This window comes from Ranitomeya imitator, chromosome 1, assembly GCF_032444005.1.
Source record: "Ranitomeya imitator isolate aRanImi1 chromosome 1, aRanImi1.pri, whole genome shotgun sequence".
In the NCBI taxonomy this organism is placed as follows: domain Eukaryota; kingdom Metazoa; phylum Chordata; class Amphibia; order Anura; family Dendrobatidae; genus Ranitomeya; species Ranitomeya imitator.
The window spans coordinates 888,165,378-888,190,014 of NC_091282.1; the positions used below are offsets into that span (position 1 = coordinate 888,165,378).

The 24,637-nt window shown below is 42.7% G+C and overlaps 1 protein-coding gene across 2 annotated transcripts in view; it reads right to left on the reverse strand.

The window, feature by feature from the left end:
* The window catches only part of GTF2E2 (general transcription factor IIE subunit 2), an 82,857-nt gene that overhangs the window by 7,308 nt on the left and 50,912 nt on the right, over positions 1-24,637 (reverse strand). The window contains exons 3-8 of one of the 2 annotated variants that reach the window (XM_069743138.1): positions 22,816-22,907; positions 22,172-22,279; positions 12,216-12,398; positions 8,789-8,882; positions 4,887-5,002; positions 4,227-4,772 (exon numbers count right to left, since the gene is read on the reverse strand). In XM_069743138.1, coding sequence (XP_069599239.1) covers positions 4,653-4,772; positions 4,887-5,002; positions 8,789-8,882; positions 12,216-12,398; positions 22,172-22,279; positions 22,816-22,907 — 713 coding nt within the window. In that variant the 3' untranslated portion in view covers positions 4,227-4,652. Of the gene's footprint in view, positions 1-4,226; positions 4,773-4,886; positions 5,003-8,788; positions 8,883-12,215; positions 12,399-22,171; positions 22,280-22,815; positions 22,908-24,637 lie in introns of those variants that run through there. The other variant, XM_069743139.1, reaches the window with a different exon arrangement.

A 24,637-nucleotide genomic window follows, 5' to 3' on the forward strand; every position in this document is an offset into this window, starting at 1 on the left:
TCAGGTTTCTTGGTGGTTTGTGAACATGTTCCTACAGACTTGTTCACTGTGCAAGTAGCCCATGTGTTCCGGTTTCCATAATTGTTCTCTTGTGTCTACAAGACTGGGGAGCTACCCACCACTCCTCTTGGGCTATCTGCACAAAAGCTGTTCTACTCTGTATGCACACATGGATTTTTCCTCTCTGAACCCTGTTCACACAGGTAATATACAGATGATCAGGTTTTTAAATACATCAGATAGGGATTGCATACATTAGTTAGGACTGCTCTGATATGGGTATACCGTGAAGTTTGGTAGAGCAGCTTAGTATACATTTTTTGCAAAAAACGTATCAACCAAATACCCTGTTTTTTACATCTTTTACTAGCACTTGCGGATTACTGTGATTTTTTTCAAACTGAGTGTTTTTGGTTTTACTATTCTCTTTTGTGTCTTCAGGTTTCTTGGTGGTGTGTGAACATGTTCCTACAGACTTGTTCACTGTGCAAGTAGCCCATGTGTTCCTGTTAGTATTTATTGTCTGTTGTATGGCTCTCATGTTGGAACTTTACTCTTTTGAACTCCTCTTAGATCTATATGGACTATGGGATGTCTTTACCACATTTATTATCATATACCATTTTTGAAGTCTCTGTGTCTATCTTAGCATATGCAAATTGTCTGTTCAGAGAGGAACAGTACTTGAACTCTACCGCCACCTATTGGAAGTAGCAATCCTAAAAGTCAATATCAACCCTTTATTGAACCTTGCCACATGACTTATTTACTATATAATTGTCTAGGGGTCACTTCCGTCTTTCTGTCCTTCTGTCTGTCACGGATATTCATTGGTCGCGGCCTCTGTCGGTCATGGACATCCAAGTCGCTGATTGGTCGTGGCTGTTTTGCCGCGACTAATCAGCGACGGGCAGTCCAGAAGAAAATGGCCGCTCCTTACTCCCCGCAGTCAGTGTCCGGCGCCCGCATACTCCCGTCCACTCACCGCTCACACAGGGTTAATGCCGGTGGTAACGGATCGCGTTATGCCGCGGGTAACGCACTCCGTAACCGCTGCTATTAACCCTGTGTGACCAACTTTTTACTATTGATGCTGCGTATGCGGCATCAATAGTAAAAAGATCTAATGTTAAAATAAAAAAAAAAATAAAAAAATCGTTATATACTCGCCGCCGTCGGCCCCTCCTCGCGACGCTCCGGTGACCGCTATATCATCATCTCGCGAGACTGCAATGCACTCTTGAGACCGGAGCGCACGAGGAGCGCCAGTAACCGCTTCCTGGATCCAGGGGCCAACGGAGAGTGAGTGTATAACTTTTTTTATTTTAATTTTTTTTTTTTTTTTTTACAGGGATATGATGCCCACATTGCTATATACTACGTGGGCTGTGCAATGTACTACGTGGGCTGTGCAATGTACTGCGTGGGCTGTGCAATGTACTGCGTGGGCTGTGCTATACACTACGTGGGCTGTGCTATACATTACGTGGGCTGTTACACACTACGCATACATATTCTAGAATACCCGATGCGTTAGAATCGGGCTACCATCTAGTTCATGGATAAAAGCCAAACCAGAATTTTAATTTACAGACACGTGTTTCGGGGTGTTGCCACTCCTCAGTGCAAAGCATGAGATGTGATCTGGCTGTATGACAGGCCTCCGACTGGGGTCTAAAGGGTAAAATTCTTCTTGTGCAGAGTGACATCAGGGTAAAGAGACTGAAAAGCCATGCAATGGTCCTTTGGGAAATTAAATATACAAATTATCATTGCACGGTCTACAAGTCTCTTTACCCTGGCATGTCACGCTCCACAAGGAGAAATGTTACCCCTTAGATCCCAGTCATAAGCTTCTCGTATAGCCAAATCAGTCAAGTCATGGTGTAAGGGTTGATATTGAGTTTTAAGATTGCTACATCGAATTGGTGGCACTAGAGTTCAAGAACTCTTACTCTCTGAAAAGGAAATTTAGAGAGCCGTTCACATTGTCTCCTGCTTCAATCCTACAGTAAAGACAATAATAAACAGGCAGGGCTGTAATGGCTTAAAAATATAATTAAGGACATGGGGGAAGTTGGTTTACACTCCAAAGGAGTCACTGCATGACATAGAAGACATACAGAGAGGTAAACTAAAATGCAGACAACTGAGGGTTTCATCACAAAGATGCATTTTTAGGATTTTTCTTCACGTGGGGGAAAACATAAGCAGATGCTTGTATTTCAACATAGCAAGGTGTTCCCATGAGGAAAACATGGACTGATCACTAATGCCAGGAATGTTCGGATGTAGGCCACGGCATGTTACACTATAATGCATTACACACAGGTCTAGGTACAGCTGCAGATACATCTGATGACTCCGATCTAGACCGCCAGCCCGCTGAGCGATGTGCCGCCTGACACTAATGTGTCAGCAGAGAATCACCTACTGTTTAAATAAAGTTTTTGTTTTCCAAGTACTTGAGGAAAAAAGAAGTTCCACTAGCAGCAGGTCTGCCGACACGAGCATGGCAGCCCCAAGGAAATCTATAAAGCTGTGACTCTTGGAGAGAGCCGTGGTCCATTCATTGCAGTCAGAGATTGGACAGATTTGAACGGACATCTGAATGAGCCCTAAGATCACGGTCAGTATTTGGTCAGTATTTTACCTCAGTATCTGTAAGCCAAAGCCAGGAGTGGGTGATACATGCAGAAGTGGTGATGTGTCTCTATTATACTTTTCCTCTGATTGTTCCACTCCTGGTTTTGGCTCACAAATACTGAGGTAAAGTTCTGACCAAATACTGAATGTGTGAAGGTGGCCTTAGAATCCTATGTCTAGTCCTTTCAAGAAGAGTTTTCAGCAGTTTCTTTATCATCAGAGGCAGGATTTCTGACAGATAACACATCTATTCACGGCTGATAACACAGGGTCCACCATTCACAACAAGTGATGTCATAGCTCCCCCTTCTCCACTTCCCTTCATATTGACCTTTGCACTGCTTATTAGAGGTGTCAATACAAAACATAACCACACCCTATGTACAGGTGTTGTTTCCCCAGAGGCCAGTGTGATATTTGCAAGATTTCTATTTTCAAAACAGATTATGATTATGATATGGGAAAAAAAAACATTACCAATGAGTCTATATATTTCTGCTAATGTATATGTGAACGAAGCAGGAGTCTAAGCCCCAGTGGCCAGTGCGAAAATTGTAAGATTTCTAGTTTCTTAATTTTAGTATGGACTGTGATATAGAGGGATAAAAAGCAACAACAGTGCCATGTTAAACAGCAGGGAGTCTAGTACCACCTGATCTAAGTATTAATCCTAAAAGTCAATATCAACTCTTCGCAAGATCCTTGGCACACGACTTAAGGTACTGTCACATTAAGCGACGCTGCAGCGATATAGACAACGATGCCGATCATCGCAACAGTGTCGCTGTTTAGGTCGCTAGGAGACGTCAAACACTAACAGCAGAACGATGCAGGAGCGATCCAGTGACGTACTTCTCGTTCTCGCTGGTTGTTCGCTCCATGGAAAAACGTTGCTGGTGTCGTTGCTTTTGCTGTCAAACATGACGAATCACGCCGAACTAACGACCAAATAAAGTTCCGGACTTTCAGCGACGACCAGCGATGTCACAGCGGGATCCTGATCGCTGCTGCGTGTCAAACACAACGAGATCGCTATCCAGGTCGCTGCAACGTCATGGATCGTTGTCGTTCTCGTTGGTACGTTGCTTAATGTGACGGTACCTTTAGGATATATAGCTGAACCAGAACATTCATTTGCAGACAGTTTCAGGGCATTTGCCCCTCATCAGTGCAAAGCAGGAGAACTGGATGGTTGAGAGAAAGGCCTCTGGTCTAAATGATAACGTTTCTTCTAGCGGAGAGTGCAGAGTTGGCATAGGGAAACATAGGCCATCCAACGTTCCTCTGGGAATTTAAATATGCAAGTAGCCTCTTCACAGAGGAAGAGGACAAACGCTAGTGCCACCTATTGGTGGGAAGCAATCCTAAAAGTCAACTCCCCCATTAACCAGCCTTGCCACATGAGTTAGGATCTAATCTAATGGTGGTCACCATTGTTTCAGAAGATTAAAGCCATCTAACTCGTCAAATTCTGAGGACAATCTCTTTCACACAGAATCCACCATATTTTCTGCATCTAAAATGTAGCCTACATCTTCCACACGTATATAACTACTATTCTTATGGAATAAGGTTACGCATTGTTGCATTTTCACTCCAAAAATGAAATGAATTTTATTTAAACAACACAAAAAGACAAGTAGACATTGCATACTTCATATAAAATGTTGTCTAGAATGCGGATGTTAAGCAATAAGTCGAGACAGAAAACAAACAAAAAACATTTCCAAAAATCTATGTACAGTAAAGAGAACTTCAGAGTCCAGACTGTCGCTGTATCTACACGAATATCACAGCAAAAGCGCTCCGGGTCAGTTTCATCCTGCCTCATATTAAAGGACTGATGACAGCTCCGTCCTAAGGAACAAGATCCTAAAAGACAGATCTCCAATAGCTGGGGGAAGGGAGCACTTGGCTGCAAGGTCTGAATGATCGGGAGGCAATAAGAGCCAAGGAAATCTCGCACTCCTCTGTCAACATCCTTACTCCCCATGCTCGCGACATCCCTATTGTTTGCTGGGGGTAACATCTGTGTAGTCCTTCAGGACGCCCGCCAAGTGGTCATTGTGAGTCTTAAATCTCCGCCTCGTCTGTGAATTTGCCTTTTTCCTCTTCTGTACTGGAATCTGAACACAAATGGGAACGTCATTATTCGGTCACAGTACGTAGGTAACTGCATATCATGTAAACGACACCTACATTCATATTAAGGCTCGCTCACCCCACAAGTGAATACTTACAACTTTCTTTGGTCCGGATTCCTGCATAGAGGAGATGCCTTGTCTCTTTAGGTACTCCTCGATCTTCTCCTCATCCATAGAGTCTACTGGGACACTTCTCCATAGCTTCTGAAATTCTAAGAAAACAGAAAGCACCATGTCACACGCGAGTCCATGCTGGTAAAGGAATCGCCTGTGGTTGGCGGCATATTCACGCTCCATATAATGTACATAGTTCTACAACACCACAATCCATCACTGATGACCGTGCGGTGGCTTAGATCCGAGCTGTGGATAATCTGGTATCTGCTGTAATGTATGGTGGCGAGACAGATGGCACTGCATGAATTGTGGGCGATGAGTGCTGACAGTGTGAATGTTACGCTGCAGTCCAGAAATAAAGGGAGAGTGAACAGTGCCAGACGCGGCTTGGATTTGGTATTCCTGGTATTCATAACCGTGGTTAGGAGATGAGCAATAGGAATCAAAAAGCTGCTTTCATTTATCAGCAAAAACCATTCATTCTGCCCCAGACCGCCAAGCACAGCCTGCAGAACACAGCACGAGGACCACTTACTGCAGACAGGCCTGACTGGTCATTGTAGGTCACGGTAAACCGAATGAAAACTCGTGCCATTAATTAAAATCGTGATTTACACTAAAAGATTATGGTAAAACAAGCCTTAAGAACACGGTACCCTTTCAGTGGCGTAAACAGGCTGCTGATCACCCAATGAAGGATCAAACGCTCCTTTATGGGGCGAGTTGATATTTTGTGCTACACCATTTACGTCCTGTGTAAACAGGAGGTGTGCTGCAGAGAACAATGGCCGCCGGTGTGCACTGAGCGCTCGATTAGAGACCATCAAGTGGGCAGCAGTTACAGAAGACCACCTATAGAAACAGGCTGATAAATGACCACCGATGGGTAAATATTTACCCACTGATGAGTGTTTAATGCCGTCAGTCGATCTGTGTAAAGGGGCCACAAGACAACATGGACTCGTCGGAGGATTAGCTTCAATTATATCCAGATTTATCTACACCGATCAGCGCTTGTTCACACGCTGGTTTTTCTGCATTTTTATCTTACAGAAAACAAGTAGCGTTTACAGTACCAGCAAAGTGAATGCAATTTCTGAAATCTCACACATACACTGCGGGGTTTTTTCATCGCAGATTTCATTCAAAGCCTTTTTCCCAATCTGCAGCAGGAAAACTGTTCCAGCATTTGTCACCCAATTTAATGAATGGGAAAAAGAAAACGTAAGATGCATCAAAAACACACACAAAAGCGTGCAGAGTTCAAGCAGCATCTTTCCTGCAGAAAAATCCACAAATACCCAACGTGAGCGCATGTGCCACAAGCTTAGGCTATTATTGGACAGAATGGCTGCTGTGGATACAGTTGTAGGAAATCATTGAGTAAAGTATTAGTTATGCATTCTGTGAATCAGCCATTTACTGCAACCAAGCATGTTCTCATACGGAGACATGAAGCAGACATTGGGAAACTAGGAGAACTCCAGAAAGTTGCACAGCGCAGTGTTCCTGCACATAGCAGCCATGTACACCTGGCCTCTGGATCAGCCTTATTCAGAGCCGACCCTTACATTCCTGGCTGATTGCACTATACTGCAGAGGCCCAGTGTTATCTGCTGACACCCAGTGGACACAACTGAAATATATATATAACTTATTCATCTACATAAGAAAAAAAAAAAAAGAACAGGATCATACATGCTAAGGAAATAAAAAAATAACAGCTCATACAACAGTTCTGCACTTGAAGAATTTTACATCACCTAAATATTAACACAAACGTGCATGCCAGCATAAAGCAGCGTCACCAACACACCAGTGACAAGTAACCACATCAGATGACCGCCATCTAGCGGGCAGAAAAGGGACTGCAGCAATAAGCCAGACTCCGCTCACACAGGTCGGCTCTATAACTCCCCATTAACCACAGTACAGTCCGGAGTATCAATAAAGGTAACAACGATGATTCAGTATAGCTTGTATTTTATTCATTGGAATCCATGGGAGGTCCTACTAGTGATTGACAGCTATCTCTGCACGTACAGTCACAGTGAAGACTGTCAATCACTAGTAGGACCGCCCACCGGACTCCTCTACATACATACACAAGATTTCAATGAATAAAATACAAGGCTTACCATAAAAAATGTCTATTAATCTGATCAGCTCCTCCTGCCTGCAGATCAGGTACCATTTTGACATGTCAGGGTCCCTTTCAGCAGAAAAGAATTTATACAGAGCAGCTCGGTAACGCTAATGAACAAGGACTGGGCGGCATTTACTCACGGAGGCTAGTCCGAGTTCAGGGGAAGAGCGATAATGGAAGGAGTGCAGGGACTGTGAGCCATGTCCAGGGGCCACACTGCAAGTACTGGAGAGGGATGAGGGTCAGTGAGTAAATGTCTCAGCAGACGAATGCTGGGTTATTAGCGTACAGCAGGTTACTGCACACTAGTTCATTTCACTCAAATAAATGCACTTCAATAAAGCAATACACGGCTTACTGGAATAGCCGAATAAGCGGCTAAAAGGACAAAGGTAGATTAAAAGTGTCAGGGGACCTGACCGGTTACCTTAAACAAAAAAAACAAAAACAAAAAAAAACACTATTTGATCCTATTGTTCAGCTGGCCCTACATACGTCAAATTATTTTTCTGGCTTTGGGTCCAGAGGCAGGTAAGATTTTTCCATTTTAATGGCAACCTGCAGAAGTCACATGACGAGCACTTGAACCAGGAATCAGAGCAGAATCCTAACAGTGTGCATATTGGACACCTGCAAGATGCCGAATCCTGACTCACAAACCCCATTAAGGCTATGTTCCCATGTCCATTAGTTGGAGGGTTTTGATGATGCAGATGTTCTGCCCCATTTTTGGACCTATTAGGTGAAATAATAAGTTACTTGCATTTTTCTCACGCGGTTTTGCTGCCTTTTTGATGCTGCGGGTTTTGCCTCGTTTTGGTATGTCATTCTGTAAATAAAGCACTTTGGTTTCCATACTTCCAAACATTTAGTTTTGAAAAAACTGTACTGTTACAGTCGTCTGCGGATTACATCCACTAAAAATTAATGGGCTTTTTTTTACCTGTGGATTTTTCACATCTAATGCAATTCTATGGGGAAAATCCACACTTAAAACTCAACATACCAAGAGCAATTGCCGAAAAAGCACAGAGGGTATGAGATATTTCTATAAATCCCAGCCATTTTGTGAAAATACGCAGCGTCAAAAACTCATGGTGGGAAGACACGCTAAAGGATACAGGCAAAATACAAACAACACATACTAACCCCCACACCGGCACCACTCCAGGATGTTGGCGCCGGGTCTCTTATCATATTGGTATGGCAGCGAGCACTGTAGTCTGCCTTTACAAACCTTGGTGCAAGAATGGCCTGTTCAACAAAGCTCACTTAGAAGGGAACCTACTAACCTGCAGATATGGGGTCAACATGCCAGGGAAGGTATCATGGACCACCCCAGGAATCCGCGGTGCGCAGGCTGTCACAATTCCCCGATATACCAGGCACGAGCAGGGGTATCCATCTGGAATACTTGTGGTCACATGCTGACTGTACACATTTTTCTTCTCTCAACAGTAGTGAAAAAGAGAGAAGCCAGATGGGTCCAGCCAGCATAAAGGAAAACAGATCGCCCACTGGCACCGGAAATACTGGAAATTGGGACAGCAAATGGGGCCACAATTCAGCAATCTGCAGGCTGTGGACTGACTGCAGACTTTGTCCCAAGCCTGGACAACCCCTTTAATCCAGCCAGACAAGGTCAATCACTGCTTGCTTTAAATTTATTAAAAAACAAAAAGCAGCATCATGTACTAGAGCGCAGCCGGCAGATATTAGGGCACTGGGCTCTTACCTTCATCTACAGTGAACTGGCAGCTTTTGTCGTTGTAGAAAAGGATTTTCTTCTTGTCTGGTCTGGTCACAAAGATAATTTGGTCTCCCAAAGCCTAGAGGAAAGAAGTAGAAAGTTGTACCATGGCCTCTCTCGCTCTCACACACACACACACACACACACACACACACGAAGCCTATTTTAGAGTTTGTGCGTTTCAGCCACATAATGTCAAATGCCCAAAAGCGTTATAGAATATCTAGATGTAGCCGTAGCCTTCCTGGAGTCATGGACCCACAGCACATTTATTAGTGGCCACGGAAAAGGTCACACTAATGTCTCCTTATACAATGACACTACAGGACCCTTCTCCAGAGCACATTCACACACAAGGACTTCTCATTTTCAGAGCAGACGGCATATGGAGCCTTAGAATTTAATAAAACTATTCACACATCCAATTCTTATAATGGACCAGTTATGTTAAAGGGTATTCCCATCTCCAAGATACTATCCCAATATGTAGTAATTGTCATAAGAATAATAGAATTTAGATATGCAGTATAGTTCTTCTGATTCGCTGTGTCTCTTTCCTCATGTGCAGGCATTGCAGGACCTAAGGTATCCATGGTTACATCCACTGATAAGGTGAAAGCTAGTTGCTAGTGGTCGTAGCCATGGATACCTAATGGTCCTGCAATGTCTACACATGAACAGGGACAAGAAACTGATAACTAGCCGTAGCATTTATACTAATATGTATGACGTGACCGCTGACTACAGTGATTGACTGCAGCAGTTGGATGGATGTACATTATGTCTCTGCTATTGGGAAATCAAGAAAAACCAACACGGACCAATAAGTCATTGGTGTTTGAGTGGTGAAAGATCTATTCCTCTAAATACATACACATATATACATACACACACACACACACACATACACATGATAAAATGTATTAAAACAAATACAAAAAAAAAGAAAAAAAAAAAGAGGAATAGATCTCTCACCACTCTAACACCAATGACTCATTGGTCCGTGTTGGTTTTTCCTTATTTTACAAATAGCAGAGACATGATTTACATCCATCCAACTGCTGCAGTCAATCACTGGACTCAGCGGTCACGTCATACATATTAGTATAAATGCTACGGCTAGTTATTAGCTGCAGCAGTCATGTCAATGTACGGTCATGCAGTACTGCAAACAAAATCAACAAAGGCCAGGAAATCAGAGGTGCAGGAGTGCTGGTGGATGTTAAATTTATTTCAGTTCTTCAATACAAAAAGTGAACTCATTATGTAGAGTCATTACAAACAGAGTGATCTATTCCAAGTGTTTATTTGTATTAATATTGATGATTATGGCTTACAGCTAATGAAAACCCTAAAGTCATTATCTCAGTAAATTAGAATAATTAACAAAAAGCACTTGCAAAGGCTTCCTAAGCATTTAAAAAGGTCCATCAGTCTGTTTCAGTAGGCTCCACAATCATGGGGAAGACTGTTGACTTGACAGATGTCCAGAAAGCAGTCATTGACACACTCCATAAGGAGAATAAGCCACAACAGGTCATTGCTAAAGAATCTGGCTCTTCACAGAGTGCTGTATCCAAGCATATTACTGGAAAGTTGAGTGGAAGTAAGAAGTGTGGTAGAAAAAGGTGCACAAGCAACCGGGATAACCGCAGCCTTGAAAGGATTGTTAAAAAAAGGCCATTCAAAAATTTGGGGGAGATTCACAAGGAGTGGACTGCTGCTGGAGTCATTGCTTCAAGAGCCACCACACACAGATGTATCCAGGACATGGGCAACAAGTGTCACATTCCTTGTGTCAAACCACTCATGACCAATAGACAATGGCAGAAGAGTCTTACCTGGGCCAAGGAGAAAGATAACTGGACTGTTGCTCAGTGTTCCAAGGTGTTGTTTTCAGATGAAAGTAAATTTTGCATTTCATTTGGAAATCAAGGTTCCAGAGTCTGGAGGAAGAGTGGAGAGGCACATAATCCAAGCTGTTTGAGGTCTAGTGTGAAGTTTCCACAATCAGTGATGGTTTGGGGAGCCATGTCATCTGCTGGTGTAGGTCCACTGTGTTTTTATCAAGACCAAAGTCAGGGCAGGCGTCTACCAGGAAATTTTAGAGCAGTTAATGCTTCCCTCTGTCGACAAGCTTTTTGGACATGGAAATTTAATTCTCCACTGCCAAATGTACCAATACCTGGTTTAGAAACAGCAGTATCACTGTGCTTGATTGGCCAGCAAACTCACCTGACCTTAACCCCATAGAGTATCTGTGGGGTATTGTCAGGAGGAAGATGAGAGATACCAGACCCAACAATGCAGATGAGCTGAGGGCTGCTATCAAAGCAACCTGGGCTTCCACAACACCTCAGCAGTGCCACAGGCTGATCACCTCCATGCCATGCCACAATGATGCAGTAATTGATGCAAAAGGAGCCTGACCAAGCATTGAGTGCATTTACTGAACATACATTTCAGTAGGCCAACATATCAGATTTTAAAATCCTTTTTCATGCTGGTGTTATAAAGTATTCTAATTTACTGAGATAATGACTTTTGGGTTTTCATTGGCTGTAAGCCATAATCATCAACATTAACAGAAATAAATCATTCTGTAATGACTCTATAATATATGGGTTTTGTATTGAAGAACTGAAATTATCTTTTTGATGACGTTCTAATTTAGTGAGTAGCACCTGTAGATCAACCTTTGTTTAGAGCAGACAAAAACGGTAGCATTTCCCATAGCCGGTAGCATTTCCCATAGCAGCCAGACAAACTTTCATATTCTCAGTGCAGGTTTTGAAAATGAAAAAAAAAAAACGATTTGTAAAAGCTGCATAATTATCTTCCGTTTCACACCAAGTAGGATGACAAGCATTCATTTCAGAAATGTGTTTTCCCTCCGATAACCTCTTACTCATCCACAAATTATGTGGTAAATGTGGCACTCCAGGGAGTCCCAACAGCTGGGCCCGGCATCTATCACTAGAACTGGACTCAACCATCTCCACGATGGACTGACGTTAACCACTGCTGAGTGCTGATCACTTTCTCTCCGGACTTCAGGTAAGTACAGTGTGATCATAGAGCCCCTGGGGGAAGTCTGCACATGAATACCTCCACATGTACACGTCTCCTAGCATGCAAGCCAGGTTAGCTATGGACGCGGATGTGGAGTATTTCATAGCAACACTGTACCTTCTAGAAGTCCCAACTGAGCCTCGGATCAGATTCTGGCAGTAGTGCATTCTCAGGCCTATAATAGCCACTAACTGAGCACAGAAGAAAGAAATTACCAGTCCCTTATCTTTTCTCACCACATAACCTTAGTCTGAATGGAGCAGTGGCCAAACACACGTGCTATCGCTCCATTCCAAGTCTAAGGGGCTGGAGGACAAAGCTACTAATATGAAGCAGATACCTTAATTGCTTTCTGAGCATTAGGAAGTCCTTCTTCTATGTCTTCTAGTAAGATCCCACCCAGTCCTCTCTGATCATGCTTGTCCAGGAGCCTCAATAGCGCCTTTTTGTCCTTCAAGTTGTACTTGGGCTTGAATGCATATTTACCATCTACAATATCAATTTTAGGATTGCTCACCAGAGCCTAAAAGAAAGAAAAAAACAAAACAAAAAACACATTTTGTACCATAATTGAAAATATATAATGAGTATATGTACTGAAGGTTCCCCGATTTGTCACCATCCAGATGTGAGGTGTTACACAGTAGTGGCTGCATACCATTACATCTGCGCTGTACAGACACCAGTCATAAGAACCAGCCGATAGAAACAAAAAGGTTCATCTGAAACCCCAATTTTAGGGAGCTGATTAAAAGTAATAAGTCAACAGATTTTTACTACCTAATCTGAGAGCAGTATAAAGTAGAGACCAATACCCCGATTCCTGCGATGTGTCACTTACTTGGCTGCTTGCTGTAGTTTTGATAAAATCACCGTTTTATTAGCACTAGAGGTCGAGTTGTTTTGTGCCATGTAGCCTTCCTGCTCTGCATAGCCCCGCCCCCACCATGGATTGGTAGCTATCAGTGGTGTGGGCTGGGTTACAAAGCGCTCAACATTTAGAGAATTGGTAGATCTACAGTAGAAAACAGTGATTTTATCAAAATGACAGTAAGTAACCCAGTAAGTGACACATCGCTAGAATCAGGGACCCAGCTCTCATGAGGATGCAGCAAAAACATGGTGACAGACTGCCTTTCAACAGAAGAGGTTTTTATATATTCTGCTTATCTATACAGTTTACATATATTATAATCAGTCGCCACTGGGGCTCACAAACTCCCTATCAGTGGGAAGAAACCGGAAAACCCAGAGGAAACCCATGCAAACATGGGAACATAAAGAACTCCTTGCAGATGCTGTCTTTGGTGGGATTTGACCTCAGGACTCTAAGGCTATGTGCACACGTAGGAAATGTGGTGCAGAATTTTCTGCACTAAATCTGCATCTCCTGGCAGAATCCGCAGGTGCGTTTTTTATGCGGTTTTAGTGCGTTTTTTGTGCGGAATTGATGCGGATTTTGTGCAGATTTTACCACTGCAGATTTCTATTAATGGAGGGGTGCAGAAACGCTGCAGAACTGCACAAAAGTAGTGACATGCACTTCTTTGAAAGCTGCAGCGTTTCTGCGCAGATTTTTCTGCACCATGTGCACAGCTTTTTTTTTCACATTGATTTACATTGTACTGTAAATCACAGTGCAGATCTGCAGCGTTTCTGCCGCAGAAAAATCTGCTGCAGTTCTGCACTAAATCTGCATCGTGTGCACATACGCTAACACTGCAAAGAATCAATGCTAACCACTGAGCACATGTGATTGGACCCTTTAAATGCCAGTCATTCTAACATAAAGAGATTAGTTATGCTATTCGTGGTGTATTGTATATGTAGAAGCACACAGCCGGACAGCAGCAGCTAACAGCAGAGCAGGCTTTTCTCCACATCTCGCAGCTCTATTGATTTCTACAGATCGATAATGTGGTTCTCAGGCAAATGGACAAGAGACTACATCCTGATGTTCAGGCTGCAGGAAGAGAAGCAAGTACCCCCATCTGCATACACATACGTCATGTGGGATGTCACAGTCAGATAGAACAGGTTTTCTTACGGTTCTTTTTTAATTAAAATTGCACTACAAATAAGTGAACGGGCACATTTATTTCCCCAGGCTACAGTTACACAAAAAGGCTTCCTAGAACCAGCCGGCAGTTATCTGAAAGGAGCCCCATTTATTTTGCTTGATGGAAATGTGAAGGCTGATATTTAATAATCACTTGGTAAAGGGCAGCGATGGGCGCATGTTACATACAGGATGACCCATTTGTCCACAGACAGTGGGGCTTAGAATGAGAGCACGGCTAACAAGATCAGGTTTCTTCTACAGGCATTTGATTTAAAAAAAAAAAAAAAAAAAAGTTCACATCATAACCACAAGTCTTAGATTCACATGTTAGTACCTGTGCAGGAGCGATGTAATATATGTGCCCGTGTGTTTGCAGATAACCGTGCTCTGGAGCAGACTGGCATCAACTATGTGTTGTACTTCATGGTACAACTCCCATAACAGCTTCTCAAGTGAATGCAGTAGGGTAGAGACCAGTGTCGGCCTGGGGTGACAAGAGCCCACCAGTAACATTGACTTTGGGGGCCCACTATTCACCTGCATACAAATATTACACTGCCCTCATTCACTGATTTACCTACATCTCTATATAATAATACACTGGGTAGCGTGGTTACTGAATGATGAGATGCTGCTTTTTTTCTGTTTTGTTTTTTTGTTTTGTTTTTTCTCTTCTACGGGTATCGGTGGTGTTTGTGGGACAAAATTTTCTTTGTCTATCCCGTATTATAGGGATTATTAGGGACCCTAGGGTAAGCCGTCGTTGAGTGGGGGCGCCTACCGCAGTAAATTAGGGTGCCAACCTCCACTGATAGGCAGGTTATCATTTTAGGTATTGAGAGTAGTGTCTACTCAGCCTTTCCTATGGTATAGGGCCTTTTAGGGCTTGTAAGGGCGAGCCGTCGAGGAGTGGGGGCGCCAACCGCAGTAAAGTAGGGTGCCAACCTCCACTGCCAGGTAGAACTCATTGTAGTTCAATTTAGGGTCCACTAGGTACATTTAATACTGTTTTATTTATTTTGTGGGTAAATATAGTCTTTTTAAATTCATTATTAAAAGTTATTTTTTAGGGATCTCTGTTTTCTTGTTGTGGTTGATATACTTTTTTCTGGGATTCCGCATTATTGTGCTTAGGTGTTTTCTGGAGAGGCCACAATCCAAGCTGCTTGAGGTGTAGTGTGAAGTTCCCACAATCCGTGATGGTTTGGGGAACCATGCCATTTGCTGGTGTAGGCCCACTGTATTTTATCAAGACCAAAGTCAGCGCAGCCATCTACTAGGAAATTTTAGAGCACTTCATGCTTCCCTCTTCTGAAAAGCTTTTTGGAGATGTAAATTTAATTCTCCAGCAGGACTTGGCACCTGTCCAAACTGCCAAAAGTACCAATACCTGGTTTAAAAACAACAGTACCACTGTGCTTGATTGGCCAGCAAACTCTCCTGACCTTAACCCCATAGAGATTCTGTGGGATATTGTCAGGAGGAAGATGAGACACCAGACCCAACAATGCAGACAAGCTGAACGCTGCTATCAAAGCAACCTGGGCTTCCATAACACCTCAGCAGTGCCACAGACTGATCGCCTTCATGCCATTGATGAAGTAATTGATGCCAAAGGGGCCCCAACCAAGTATTGAGTGCATTTACTGAACATACATTTCAGTAGGCCAACATTTCAGATTTTATAATCGTTTTTCAAGCTGGTGATAGTATTCTAATTTACTGAGATAATGACGTTTGGGTTTTCATTGGCTGTAAGCCATAATCATCAACATAAACAGAAATAAACTCTTTGAATAGATCACTCTGTTTGTAATGACTCTACATAATATATGAGGTTCACTTTTTGTATTGAAGAACTGACAAATTAACTTTTTGATTATATTCTAATTTTCTGAGAAGCACCTGTATATACCCTCCTCCAATGCCGGCAGTGTTCCAGTGGCGTCAGCACTGGCTCTACCGGCGATTGTGTGACATTATTACGTCATGCGCTCCCTGCGCTAATCGGCACTGGCTTCCCTCTCCCCACCTTCGGACAAATCACATACATTTAAAGGAAGCGAGAGCTGTAATGAAATACCATTGTAATGGAAAATCAAAAACAAAAAAATCCAAGTGGGATGAAATGGTGAAAAAAATAATGCATTTCTTCCAGGCACAAATGGCCTGGTAATATGACTGCAGGTCAATGCAATTAGGCAATACTAACTTTTATTTTTTTATTAATTACTTTAGTGGTCAAAAAAATTCTGAACTTTGTATATATATAAAAAATAATAATAATTGGCTTGTGTGGGGCATTGTTTGAGACAGGCAATATTTTTTACTTTTACGCTGGTGAAGCTGTTTGAGGGCTTGTTTTTTGTGTGGTTATGTGTTACTCAATTTTACCAATTTGGGGCACATATGATACTTTTATTGTTTTATACAGTTAGGTCCATATATATTTGGACAGACAACATTTTTCTAATTTTGGTTATAGACATTACCACAATGAATTTTAAACAAAACAATTCAGATGCAGTTGAAGTTCAGACTTTCAGCTTTCATTTGAGGGCATCCACATTAAAATTGGATGAAGGGTTTAGGAGTTTCAGCTCCTTAACATGTGACACCCTGTTTCTAAAGGGACCAAAAGTAATTGGACAGATTCAATAATTTTAAATAAAATGTTCATTTTTAGTACTTGGTTGAAAACCCTTTGTTGGCAATGACAGCCTGAAGCCTTGAACTCATGGACATCACCAGACGCTGTGTTTCCTCCTTTTTGATGCTCTGCCAGGCCTTCACTGTGGTGGTTTTCAGTTGCTGTTTGTTTGTGGGCCTTTCTGTCTGATGTTTAGTCTTTAACAAGTGAAATGCATGCTCAATTGGGTTGAGATCAGGTGACTGACTTGGCCATTCAAGAATATTCCACTTCTTTGCTTGAATAAACTCCTGGGTCATTGTCCATCTGTAGTATGAAACGATGACCAATCAGTTTGGCTGCATTTGGCTGGATCTGAGCACACAGTATGGCTCTGAATACCTCAGAATTCATTTGGCTACTTCTGTCCTGTGTCACATCATCAATAAAAACTAGTGATCCAGTGCCACTGGCAGCCATGCATGCCCAGGCCATCACACTGCCTCCGCCGTGTTTTACAGTTGATGTGGTATGCTTTGGATCATGAGCTGTACCATGCCTTCGCCATACTTTTCTCTTTCCATCATTCTGGTAGAGGTTGATCTTGGTTTCATCTGTCCAAAGAATGTTCTTCCAGAACTGTGCTGGCTTTTTTAGATGTTTTTGGCAAAGTCCAGTCTAGCCTTTTTATTCTTGATGCTTATGAGTGGCTTGCATCGTGCAGTGAACCCTCTGTATTTACTTTCATGCAGTCTTCTCTTTATGGTAGATTTGGATATTGATACGCCTACCTCCTGGAGAGTGTTGTTGACTTGGTTGGCTGTTGTGAAGGGGTTTCTCTTCACCATGGAGATTATTCTGCGATCATCCACCACTGTTGTCTTCCGTGGGCACCCAGGTCTTTTAGCATTGATGAGTTCACCAGTGCTTTCTTTCTTTCTCAGGATGTACCAAACTGTAGATTTTCCACTCCTAATGTTGTAGCAATTTCTCGGATGGGTTTTTTCTGTTTTCGCAGCTTAAGGATGGCTTGTTTCACCTGCATGGAGAGCTCCTTTGACAGCATGTTTACTTCACAGCAAAACCTTCCAAATGCAAGCACCACACCTCAAATCAACTCCAGACCTTTTACCTGCTTAATTGAGAATGACATAACGAAGGGATTGCCCACACCTGTCCAAGAAATAGCCTTGGAGTCAATTGTCCAATTACTTTTGGTCCCTTTAAAAACAGGGTGGCACATGTTAAGGAGCTGAAACTCCTAAACCCTTCATCCAATTATAATGTGGATACCCTCAAATGAAAACTGAAAGTCTGAACTTCAACTGCATCTGAATTGTTTTATTTAAAATTCATTGTGGTGATGTCTATAACCAAAATTAGAAAAATGTTGTCTCTGTCCAAATATATATGGACCTAACTGTATGTCATTTACTTGGGATGTTAGAAAAACACCAACTCAGGAATTTTGACTTTTTTCTTTGCGCCAATTATTGTACAGTTTAGTTTTACATTTTTAACTATTGAACTTTGGCAGATTCAGTGATACCAACTATTTTTTCAATTTCATTTTCTTTGCTGTTTAAAATTTTTAAATATCTATTTTAATATTTTTTAGTTTCCTTAGGGTACTTGAAAACTGCAGTTGATTGTACTATATACTGTTATTTCAGTATTGCTGTATACTGCAACAAAAAAAAAAAAAAAAACCCGCGGGCTTCATGGGAATACAAAAATGGCAGTGACAGCAGCCTTTAGCAGGCTGTCATGTTAACCCACCGGCACCCTACAACCACATTATGGAGGGTCTAAAGCCAAATTAACGGGGGCACGTGCAAAAGAACCATTGAAATGCCATTGTCAAAGATTAACAACTTAGATGGCACTGTCAAAAAGCAAAGATGTGGTTGCCGCTAGCGGCATAATGCAGCTGGCACCCACCATGAATGGAATGGGATCAGTTCACAAGTCATACTCTGACATCAGACATACATGTACAGTGGGGCAAAAAAGTATTTAGTCAGTCAGCAATAGTGCAAGTTCCACCACTTAAAAAGATGAGAGGCGTCTGTAATTTACATCATAGGTAGACCTCAACTATGGGAGACAAACTGAGAAAAAAAAATCCAGAAAATCACATTGTCTGTTTTTTTAACATTTTATTTGCATATTATGGTGGAAAATAAGTATTTGGTCAGAAACAAAATTTCATCTCAATACTTTGTAATATATCCTTTGTTGGCAATGACAGAGGTCAAACGTTTTCTGTAAGTCTTCACAAGGTTGCCACACACTGTTGTTGGTATGTTGGCCCATTCCTCCATGCAGATCTCCTCTAGAGCAGTGATGTTTTTGGCTTTTCGCTTGGCAACACGGACTTTCAACTCCCTCCAAAGGTTTTCTATAGGGTTGAGATCTGGAGACTGGCTAGGCCACTCCAGGACCTTGAAATGCTTCTTACGAAGCCACTCCTTCGTTGCCCTGGCGGTGTGCTTTGGATCATTGTCATGTTGAAAGACCCAGCCACGTTTCATCTTCAATGCCCTTGCTGATGGAAGGAGGTTTGCACTCAAAATCTCACGATGCATGGCCCCATTCATTCTTTCATGTACCCGGATCAGTCGTCCTGGCCCCTTTGCAGAGAAACAGCCCCAAAGCATGATGTTTCTACCACCATGCTTTACAGTAGGTATGGTGTTTGATGGATGCAACTCAGTATTCTTTTTCCTCCAAACACAACAAGTTGTGTTTCTACCAAACAGTTCCAGTTTGGTTTCATCAGACCATAGGACATTCTCCCAAAACTCCTCTGGATCATCCAAATGCTCTCTAGCAAACTTCAGACGGGCCCGGACATGTACTGGCTTAAGCAGTGGGACACGTCTGGCACTGCAGGATCTGAGTCCATGGTGGCGTAGTGTGTTACTTATGGTAGGCCTTGTTACATTGGTCCCAGCTCTCTGCAGTTCATTCACTAGGTCCCCCCGCGTGGTTCTGGGATTTTTGCTCACCGTTCTTGTGATCATTCTGACCCCACGGGGTGGGATTTTGCGTGGAGCCCCAGATCGAGGGAGATTATCAGTGGTCTTGTATGTCTTCCATTTTCTAATTATTGCTCCCACTGTTGATTTCTTCACTCCAAGCTGGTTGGCTATTGCAGATTCAGTCTTCCCAGCCTGGTGCAGGGCTACAATTTTGTTTCTGGTGTCCTTTGACAGCTCTTTGGTCTTCACCATAGTGGAGTTTGGAGTCAGACTGTTTGAGGGTGTGCACAGGTGTCTTTTTATACTGACAACAAGTTTAAACAGGTGCCATTACTACAGGTAATGAGTGGAGGAAAGAGGAGACTCTTAAAGAAGAAGTTACAGGTCTGTGAGAGCCATAAATCTTGATTGTTTGTTTCTGACCAAATACTTATTTTCCACCATAATATGCAAATAAAATGATAAAAAAACAGACAATGTGATTTTCTGGATTTTTTTTTCTCAGTTTGTCTCCCATAGTTGAGGTCTACCTATGATGTAAATTACAGACGACTCATCTTTTTAAGTGGTGGAACTTGCACTATTGCTGACTGACTAAATACTTTTTTGCCCCACTGTATGTCCTCTGTTAGGAAGAGGTTACCAAGAAAATATTACTTGGGCAGTAAGGCTTAATTCACTTGTCAGTGTGCAGTCATTGTATTGAACAGACCGTTCACAGAGCCATTGTAGTCTTTGTCGTGTTGTCTTTTTACGGACCGATTTCTAGAAACAGAACGGGAAAGATCAAGCTAACCAAGCTTTCTGTGCCAAGATGTCCTGCTGTGCATTATCAGTAAAGAAAATAAATGATAGCAGCCAAGCCAAGAGGCCACCAACATTGAAGAAACATTTAGGCTGACATGCACATGTGAATAAAGCCTAATGCTGTTCTTTTAATTAGCACACATTTCACTAAGGATAATACACAAAGCAGATGGCCTGAATTCACTCTTCTTCCCCTTCTATAGCCTTTAGCATTAGCTTTATCCCGCCACAAACCCAGGGAACACCGATGTTTTCTGTTGTGCTACTTGCAAGTCCTCAGTTAGGCCATGACTGGCATCAGTAATGCAGGTGCACAAATGTCCCCGTAATATGCCCATATAAACTGGCCTCACTTTGGGTCCCAATGAACAAAAAGCTAAATAAAGTCAATAAATAAATAGAAAACAAAAACTACTGTATGTACTCGAGTATTAGTCGACCAGAAAACAAGTTGAGGCACCTAGTTCTACCACAAAAAACTGGGAAAACTTATTGACGCGAGTATAAGTCTGGTATACATTGTCTCCTCATCCTTATCCTGGTATGCATGGCTCCTTATCCCTAACCTGGTATGCACGCCCCACCCCATCAGATAAACATTAAAAAAATAAACCATCCTACTTACCTTCCTGCTCTCCCTCGCAGTGTCCTGTTCTGTTCGTGTGACGTCATGTGCTGCTTACAAGCAAGGCACAGCTACTGGAATACTTACTGCTCTCCACGCCGGGACTATGTGACTATGTGACGCCGGGACTATGTGCGTGGAGAGCAGTAAATATTCATTGCTCTTCGATAGCGGGCACTCGAGCGGTCATGTGTAGATGCTACACGTGTAGTGGGCACACGTGATCGCCTGGCCGCTGCAGGAAGCCGGCGGCTGCGACTACTGTGCCCACTATTAATGAGGAATGAATATTCACTGCCAGCACAGTGAATGTTCATTTCTTTTTAGCAGCAGGCACAGGCTTTAGCCGCAGCAGCCGGCTCCTGCCTCCTGTAACGCGCTGCTCTGCCACACCCCCTCGATCTTGTGGGACTCTCACTTGAGTATAAGGCGAGGGGGGACGTATTTAGCACAAAAAAGTGCTGAAAAACTCAACTTTAACGCAAGTATATACGGTGTTTAGAAAAATATTGAAGGGAATTTATATATGCTAATGAACCTACAACCATCATTCCGTCACAATTGTTCTGCACCTATATGTAGATAACACATACAAACAGGTATACAAAAAGAGCTTAATCAATTCTTGATGCCTTGGACCTTGTTGTCCAGAGCAAAATGTTGAGTTTTAGAAATGTAGGCAATGCCAAATATGTCTACACTTTATTGCATACACTGTCACTAAAGTGAAGAGAACAAAGTTTCCATTTAAAGGGGTTTTCCCCACAAACAATGTTCATTTGAATCAAGAGATCTAGGAATAAGAATAAGTTCCACAAGTGGATGTGTCTAAAAAAAAAAAAAAAAAAAAAAAAGTTCCTGTGCAGAGATAATCTTATGTGTAATGGTCGTGTCTGACTGTACCGGGATATGGTCTGATCATACCACATCTTGTGGGCAGGGGAGGACACAAAGGGGTGAAGAGACTTCCAACGCGTCTGCTGTCTCACACACTGATTGGTGGAAGGAGCCAGAGTCTCTGTCCTCCACCAATGTATTCATCGCTGCATCTTGAGGACAGGCGGTGGAATACGAGGGCATTGTGTGGCCGGTGGGCTACTGTTGTCCTCCATTCAGCTGTCTCAATCATGCTTTGTACGATTTCTTACCATAGAGCAGAACTGGACAAAAGCCAGTAGCTTTTCCTTACCTCTGATATAAGCCATTGCTTTTGCTTCATCCCAATGTCAAGGTGCTGCGTTTCATCCAGGATTTCCTCCAAAGTCAGTGGATGTGTGTCACCACGCTGATGTCTCGTCTGCACAGAGGAAATGGACATTCATACGTAAAAAAGGAAGCAACCATCACAATTAGCAATATGATGAGGACAGTGAGACACCAAAACTGGACACAGCTGCACACATCTTTATTTCACAATCTTAAAAGTAATGCCATTGCTAGTCAGTTCCTACATGGATGAGGGAAGCTTTTATGGTCAGGAAACCTACTTTCAGAAGAAGACAACATGACTGCAGCTGGAGGCACCAAATGAGTTCTTAAAAAGAGACCAATAACCCTGAAGAGTAAAGTGAATAATTCCATGTACCACATTTACTAGAAAAACAAAACTTTTGGACCAATCCTTAAAAACAAATTCTCGTGCGGCTAGTGACCGCTCCATTTCTCCATACTCCAGTGGAGACCAATGTAGTCACCCAGCATTAGAGGCAATACCTAATGGCAGTGTAAAGAGTACACGGTGAGAAGACAATCTGTTTGCTTCCTTAATCGCTCAGAAATAAACTTTTAGAGATAGTGTATACTAATATGCATCATATAAACTAGTACAAGTACCTTCATATAGTTGACAATTTTGGCAAGAACGCCAAACTTATAGTTTGAAGACCCGGAAAGGCTCTTGAGGTTAAATGATCCATTACTTCCATCTGTCAAAAGAAGCCTTAAGATTAGTCACATGAAATACAATCTGGGAGAAGCATCCTCCAGAAGATGAACTATAACCTGTAATTGTTTATAGATATGCAGCTTATAAGTGCTTCATTTTACAGAAATGTTCCTTCATCAAACCTTATACTGTATTACTGAGGCATTCTTGGGAATTATACAAAAAGTTACAAAGTTGTCTTGTCTCGATACTCGTGGTCCCTACTTGGACAGTTCCGGTCAGGAGAATTGTGCCCAGTCCGTACCCAAGGGTCCGTGAAAATATGGATGTTTGAAAACCAGCCCAGCTAAGAACGGAATAGACATTGAGGTCCACATAGAAGGTGTTGTACAGCATTCACAGCAAAATAAGTATTTACAGAGGACCTTTGCTTCTATTTACGCTTTCCCAACCAGGTGATTTTCCATATTTTGCCCCTTCATTTATTCCCCTCCCAATCTTCCCAGAGCCAGAACTTTTTTATTACACCAATGACATAGCCATATGAGGGCTGGTTGAGGATCACGTCCCGTTTGCTATCAAGACTGGATTTATATACAGGAAAGTGGGGGCAAGAGCTCAGAACAGAGAGACTCATGAACAAAAAGCAAACCAAAGCCCGATTCAGGAGAACTGCAGCAATTACACCAAGGGGAAAAGTTACTTATGTCAAGTGATAGGTCCTCAGTGTGAACGATGGCAACACAGGTGCTGCTTCTGGTGATAAAAAAGTAAGATGATGCGACCTCCATATATACATGGATTTAAGGAGAATACATATTATTATACATTTTTTATAGCACCATTTATTCCATGGCGCTTTACATGTGAAAAAGGGTAAATATAGACCATCACAATAAACATGAGCAATATAAGGGCTCACAGTCTACAGGGGATGGGTGAGGATACACTAGGAGAGGGTAGAGCTGGTTGTGCGGTGGTTCAGTAGGTTGAGGATCACTGCAGGCTGTAGGCTTGTCGGAAGAGGTGGGTCTTCAGGTTCTTTTTGAAGGTTTCCGTGGTAGGTGAGAGTCCAGAGTATGGGGGAAGCACGGGAGAAGTCTTGGATGCAGGTGTTGGAAGAAGAGATAAGCGGGGAGTAGAGAAGGGTATCTTGTGAGAAACGAAGGTTGCGTGTAGGTAATCCCGGGAGACCATGTCACAGATGTATGGAGGAAACAGGGTGTGCATGGCTTTGTATGTCATAGTACGGATTTTGAACTGGAGTCTCTGGACGATAGGAAGCCAGTGAAGGGCTTGGCATAGGGGAGAGGCTGGGGAATAGCGGGGAGACAGGTAGATTAGTCAGGCAGCAGAGTGTAGGATGGATTGGAGGGGTGCCAGAGTGTTAGAGGGGAGGCCAGAGAGTAGGAGGTTGCAGTAGTCAAGGCGGGAGATAAGGGCATGCACTAGTGGTTTTGTGGTTTCATGGTCAAGGAATGGGCGGATACGGGAAATATTTTTGCGTTTGAGACGGCAGGAGGAGGCAATGGCTTGGATATGTGGCTTGAAGAGAGGGCAGAGTTGAGGATCACCCCGAGGCACCGAGCCTGTGGAACTGGGGAAAGTGAGCAGCCACTGACATTGATGGATAGGTCTGGTGGAGGGGTACAGTGAGATGGGGGAAAGATGATGAATTCTGTTTTGTCCATGTTCAGTTTTAGAAATCGAGCAGAAAAGAAGGTTGAGATAGCAGACAGACATTGTGGGATTTTGGTGAGTAAGGAGGTG